The 6391-nt window shown below is 40.1% G+C and overlaps 2 protein-coding genes across 3 annotated transcripts in view; one reads left to right on the top strand and one right to left on the bottom strand.

The window, feature by feature from the left end:
- Nucleotides 1-4210, top strand: part of PLEKHH2 (pleckstrin homology, MyTH4 and FERM domain containing H2) — a 54256-nt gene extending 50046 nt beyond the window's left edge. For both annotated transcript variants that reach the window (XM_053972841.1, XM_053972842.1), the window contains exon 30: nt 469-4210. In XM_053972841.1, the coding sequence (XP_053828816.1) occupies nt 469-651 (183 nt within the window). In that variant the 3' untranslated portion in view covers nt 652-4210. The remainder of the gene's footprint in view (nt 1-468) is intronic.
- Nucleotides 1-6081, bottom strand: part of THADA (THADA armadillo repeat containing) — a 215153-nt gene extending 209072 nt beyond the window's left edge. The window contains exons 1-2 of the mRNA XM_053972850.1: nt 5998-6081; nt 3655-3746 (exon numbers count right to left, since the gene is read on the bottom strand). The gene's annotated coding sequence lies outside the window, so the exon portion shown is untranslated. The remainder of the gene's footprint in view (nt 1-3654; nt 3747-5997) is intronic.
- Nucleotides 6082-6391: the final 310 nt, after the last annotated feature.

Consider the following 6391-nt stretch of genomic DNA (forward strand, 5'->3'; position numbering starts at 1 on the left):
GGCCTTGAACACTTCCATGGATGGGGCATCCATAGGTTCTCTGGGCAACCTGTTCAGCATCTCAGCAAGGTCCATATGGGTCACAAAGAGAAAATCTAATAATAACTTCCCCAAAATCTTTATTCCCTTCACCTACCCTGCGTCTTCAGTTCTTTGAGCCCTCTGGCAAAACTTCTCAGGGTGTCATCTTTTGGACTTCAACATCTCTCTCAAAATTAAAGAAGTAATTTAAGACTGTGGAAGACAAAGTATCTTTGATATGTCCTGATGAGAATAATGTTACATTATTTGAAGGAGCAATAAAAAAAGCTTTATTAGTTATCTCCTCTCCCCCTATCATTAATTTGTTAAAGTACAAGTACTTATCCAGTTGATGGTGATTGTCACTTGCTAAAAAGTTAGCTATTTTTTCAGCAGTCAAAACACATCACTGTATTTTTCAAAGAGTTTTGTATGTTCCTGTTATAGATTCTTGAGATCACTCTACTGATTGCCAGCTACATTAACAACTTTCATCAGCTGAAAGGAGTTGCTCATCACCTCTCTGCTCCAGCATTACTGGCACCTCAAAGTGGACAGAAACTCAAGGAGATGGGGAGCCAGCCACTTCTTGCAATCAACAGACCAACTAAATGTCCCACTTTGTTATGAAAGGATTATGTATTATGATAATGCATCCTTGTTAGAGGGTTTCTACATGGACTGAAAACCTTCTGATGTACAAGATGTAGAGCATAAGCAGCTCCATAAACAAAAGGAGAGTAGACAGGTTTACATTCATTCAGTTGCATATAACAGGAGTAGCCCTTAAATTAAAGCTCTGGCCTGAATTGGAAAGATGATGATTCAGTTTAAGGGTTATGATTTACTGGGGGTGGCTTGTGCCTACAGCTCAGAAAAAAATACATCTGTTTATAATGATGGAGAAAGGTGTCATTGGAAAAAACTGTATAGATTTTACAGTTTTACAGATATCTACTCAGGGACCAAACTGTCTTCAACTCTTCATCTCTATTTTTCAAAATTGCACCAGTTGTATAAGTTTCATTTTGAAAAGGAATTTTTGTTTGGAAAAGCAGTCAAATACAAAATACTCTTCATATCCAGCACCATCCTTATTTGCAATACAAGGCTCATGGGACTTAAAAGGAACAAATTGTGTATAATTGTTTCTCCTTTGAAAAAAACCAAATACATAAGCACATCATGTAACTATTATAAATTTAAAGAGTATTCTCATTATACACTCTAGCCTTTGTTATACAGCTGTTTTACTTGGCAAATCTTCAGCCTTGGTCTGGTAAATTTCTAAATAAACCTCCTCTGCTCCAGCCTTTTGAAAAAAATCTAAATTGGATAGGAACTGTATTTAGTACAGTATTGTTAATTGTACCTAATTTCTCCTTTAATCCAGAATAATAATAAAATACAATGGCAAGAATGACTCACAATGCAAAACACAAGAACAACAGAGAAAACCATTGACTGGAAGGTTGTGAGTAAACTTGGAGAACTAAAATCCGTGTACAATATGTATTATGTATATACATTGAGTCAGAATAATATTTACTTCTTGTTTTTAATTTGTATCTATACATTTCCTATTATATTACTAATATAATGTTCTTGCACACTGAAGACATGCTGCTGCATCTGCACTATTGGACCTAGGAGCACTTTCCAGTTGCCTTTTTCAGGTGCAAGCCTCAGTGCTACATAGGTCAAATGTATAGAAATTACATCCATTGTTTTTCTTCCAGTCCTCTCTTTTTTGTTCTAATGCAAATAAACCACTTCTGCATGCTCTGAAATGGATCAGCACCATACTCTCATAGATAATTTAGGTACAACCATGAAGAAGGTACTCAAACATAAATCACTGATTCATGGACGTTTTATAGTTTCCACTTTGGCTCATGTTAATGATCATGGATCAATAATCCCTTACAGCCAGTCCCCATTGGTTTTTGTTTGATTATTACTTAAACTGAAGTAATTTTACAATGAAAAATCTCTGGTTTATGTTCTGTAAACATTTCAAATGCTCATACTGAGAGAAAATGTATTTTCAGCTTTTTGCCCTCTATTAAAAGCAGGGAGTATCCTCCTAGAGAATTAAAATAGATTGGAAGGGAGATACAGGACCTGAAGAGAACATGGTCTTAAAAAGGGGAAAGGCAGACAGGCAAGCTGGCTTTCTTTTAAAAGCTCTCAAAGTCCTGCCATGGCTACTGAAATCCACAGGACTCAAGCACCACTTGATGAATGGTACCACAAGCCAGTGCTTCCTCTTGAAAATTAAAACCAAACAACACACATACTATATCAGATGCTTTCACTTTTGCAAGGTGGAAAGGGTTTCCTGCTAACTTCCACCCTTTGGTGGTTGTTGGGGCACTAGACCCTTCTCTTTCCATGAGGCAGGGCCAACAGCAGGAGGTTTTACCACCTCCTAGGCAGCCAGTCCCCTGCCATCATCCAGGGAAGCTTCTTGGGAGCTACAAGAGACCAATGGCATTACTTCTTGTGTTGCACCCCATGGGAAGTGATACAGATCCTGTGGTAAAATTCATTTAGGAATTAACACCCCTTTGCAATCAGCAGAATAATTAACTTCCAGATTTGAGGGGTTAAGGGTGTTTACAAATACAAATGTTACTGCATCAGTTAGGTCACAGTATAAAACTTCTCAAATATGATTAAAAATTTCACTTTACAAACACAAAAGTCTTCTTGTAATCATGAAATTATGATAACCTGGAATACTCCAACTAGTAGTCTTTCCTAATTGTCCAGTTTCAAATGAATGTGGCAGATCACCTTCTGTTATTAGAAGGGAAAAAAAGTGGAGCATTTTGCTAGTGAGCTTGATAATGTAGTTTTTAAAATCTTCGTTGAATTTTGAGACAAAATACCAACAGGTGATGTGCACATTTGGAGATTTCATTAATAACATCACAAACAGTTGTTTTATAAAGCCCTGTACAGTCTATGAAGCAGAGTATGACCTTCCTGCCTGCCTTTGGGTAGGAAACTCTAGACACTGCTTTGCTGTTTTTGTTGAGCTCTTGCTGCTGCAGAATGTCCCTACATCATCGTAATCAAATGCAATTAATGCATTAGTTCCCTTTTTTTGGCATGACTTTCCAGACTTGCTAACTGCTCGTTATAGGTCACCATTAATCCCACACAGTCACATGACCAGAAATGCTGTGTTATTTTATGAAATAAATGCACTCATAGTTACCGTGACAACACTGTGTTAAACAATGGAGCTGCTTCCAGTTTGATTAGCAAGAGTGATGCTTCTGTAGTGACAGTAACCTCAGCAGACACTTCCATTCAAGGTGACAGGGTGAGCAAGTGGAGTCCCTCTCATGTGCAAGCACACTTCCAAACACAGCTCTGCAAATCTCGGGACCTTGCTCCATGGTAATCAAGCTCCACAGCTACTTAAAGAATACCACACAATGCAAGACAGCAAGGCTGAAAATTTCACAGTCCAAGCAGATAATCTGTTCTGCCTTCCCCACCAGCCCAAGCCTCATGAGTGATCCACATCTCAGTGATAACCTTAAGTCATCCACCAAATAAATTCATACTGTGCTACCTAATCCATGACTAAAGCACAGGTAGGAACCTGACCTTTCTCACCTCAGCAGTGATGATACTGTGGGAACTGTCAAATGAGCAGCAGCTTCTGGGACTGTTGCTGGAAAACTTCCTATGCTCAAAGCTTGCAGAACCTAGGTTGTAAAAATATTGGCAGGATAGGATTAGTATGTTAGCACATGCAAGGAAACTTCACCTTCTACCATGAACTTTAGAATGCCTTTCGTGCTTGTTTGAGTTAGTGGTCAGAATCAACAATGTCTGTAAATGATCAATGAATCTGACAATGACTGAAAAAAACACTGGTAGATGTCTGTATAAACAACCACATTGCTTTGAAAAGACTATTTGGAATGCAATGTAAATTAATGTATTACTTGAACTTCACTTTGCCTTGTCAATTTTTGAGCAGCAGTATTAGCAAGAGAACAGCTGATTTCTAGAAGTAAGACCTATTTACTCCTGTAGCACACCAGGCAAAGGATAAAGCCTTAAGGTTTTAATACAATCCAGAAGTTTATTGGGTTTTGTAATTTTGTATTTAAATTTTGTTTAAATTTGAAATAAAAGCATATATTTCCCTATGAAAGAAAGCTGATAGGTATTTGGTGTTGAAGTTCTTTGTCAGACGACCAGTTTTCATGAGTTTTAATGGTTCCTGAAGGAAGAAAATAATTCTTGCATAAAGGAATGCACCACTCAAAGCTTTAGGTAGAGCTTTAATAGTCCATACAGCTTAGTGCAGTGCATTAGTTTGAGTTAATTTTAACTAAGATGATAAGTAACTCAGTAATACTGAATTAGGGGGAAAAAAAGTTTTGTATGTGTATTGTTTTGGGTATTCTTTAAAGTTATTAGGGCAAAAGAAACACAGAAAGTTGAAATATAAAATACTGAAAACTCCAATTTAAATTCCAGATTGGGTTTCAGTACATTTACTAACTGTACACACTTTTACTGTGCTCAGATCTGTACTGCAGCGTCTTCCAGATATGCCACCTCTGACGGTGAGTAAATCACTGTAAAAATACTTCACTTTTTATACTCTCATCGTTGCAGTAATGCCTGCATAGGTCATAGTGCTAGGAGCAATTCCTACCATAGTTTTGCTCTCTTTGGCAGAGCAAGAGCAGCTTTGTCCAGGGATTTTGCTACCTCTAGATTCTGATTACAGACCAGCACTGATTTCATATATATACCAAGATATCAGAAGTGTTCTGTTGAACTGAAATTGATGGAAGAAATTCACTTAGACAGGCATCAGCCTGATTTGCAATGTATAACACTACATAAATAAGTTTATTTCTGGATTTTAATTAGCAAGACCATGGTTTCCACAGGAGGTTAGCAAATTCCTGATAATGTGCATGCAAACACCTGGAATTAAAAAACCAACAAAAATAGCCATATAAAGGCTCCTGGAACTGAAACAGAGTGATTATGCAAGCTAAATTTAGGGGAAAGAAATCGTATTTAAAGAATGAACATTCCTTAGGGTCAGTGTTAGGACACTCAGCCTTCTTTGGGTAAGGAAGAAGGAATAGTTCAAATGAAATCTGAGTTAATCTATGAATCAGGCCATTTTCCTGGCTTTGATCAAACAGGCAACAATGATTTTAGTCAGGTTTTTCTGTCTTCACTCTCTCAAGATACAAATCAGCTCCTCAGCTACAGAAGAGAGATGTAATTGCTGTCCTGGATTTTGGGCCACTTCTCTGATGTAGGACACTTTAGACTTGTTGGGTTCACCTTCATCCTATATCCCTTTAATACTCAGGGACATCCTGCTGTTTTACTGCACCCTTTAAATCCTACTTTCTAATCCAAGCCCAGCATTTTTGGACTTGATTTTTGATAATCTTATTTGCAATAATCCAGCCCACGTTTGTTACAGTGTCTTACTTTGCATGCCCCTTGTAAGGACAAAGTCACAGAAACCCAGAATGGGTCAGGCTGGAAAGGACTATAGTGGGTCATCTGGTCCAACCTCCCTGCTCAAGCAGGGTCATCCCAGAGCACATGGCACAGGATTGTGTCCATATGGTTCCTGAATATTTCCAGTGAGGGAGACTCCACAGCCGCTCTGCACAATCTGTTCCAGTGCTCCGTCACCTGCACAGTAAAGAAGTTCTTCCTCATGTTCAGGTGCATCAGTTTCTGCCCGTTGCCTCTTGTCCCTTTGCTCAGCACCACTGGCTCCATCCTCTGACACCTTCCTTCAGATACTGACAGATATTGATGAGGTTCCCTCTCAGTCGCGTCTCCTTGAAGCTGAACAGGCCCAGTCCCTCAGCGTTTCCTCCTCAGAGATGCTCCAGTCCCTCACCCACCCTCGTTGCCCTCCGCTGGACAATAAAATAATTTTTGTAAAATAACTACACTTACTGTGTATTATACAGCAGTTCACAGAGAGCAGTAACTACTCAGGCCTCGCTTCACTTCCCCCGCTGGTAACAACGCTCACTGAGGGACCATGAGTTTATCAGGAGCCAGAACTTAAAGCCGAGATCAAATAAGACTCCCGGAGGTGCTGTTTACTTATCCCTGGCTTGCTGCACAGCTGGAGTATTTTGTCCCCTCACAAGAGCGGCTACAGTTGAGATCCCCCGAGCGCCCTCACACTCGCACCGCTACCGAGGCGTGGGAACCCTGAAGACAGAGGCAGCCGCGGGTCCCTCGATAAGGAGACCGGGCGAGACCCGGCTGGAAGGGCCGCACGGCCCCTCCCTCTGAGGGCGGCCGCGGGGCGGGCTGGGCCGAGCGCGGGGCCGGGGCCGTC

Source organism: Vidua macroura, chromosome 3, assembly GCF_024509145.1.
Source record: "Vidua macroura isolate BioBank_ID:100142 chromosome 3, ASM2450914v1, whole genome shotgun sequence".
NCBI classification, from domain to species: Eukaryota; Metazoa; Chordata; class Aves; order Passeriformes; family Viduidae; genus Vidua; species Vidua macroura.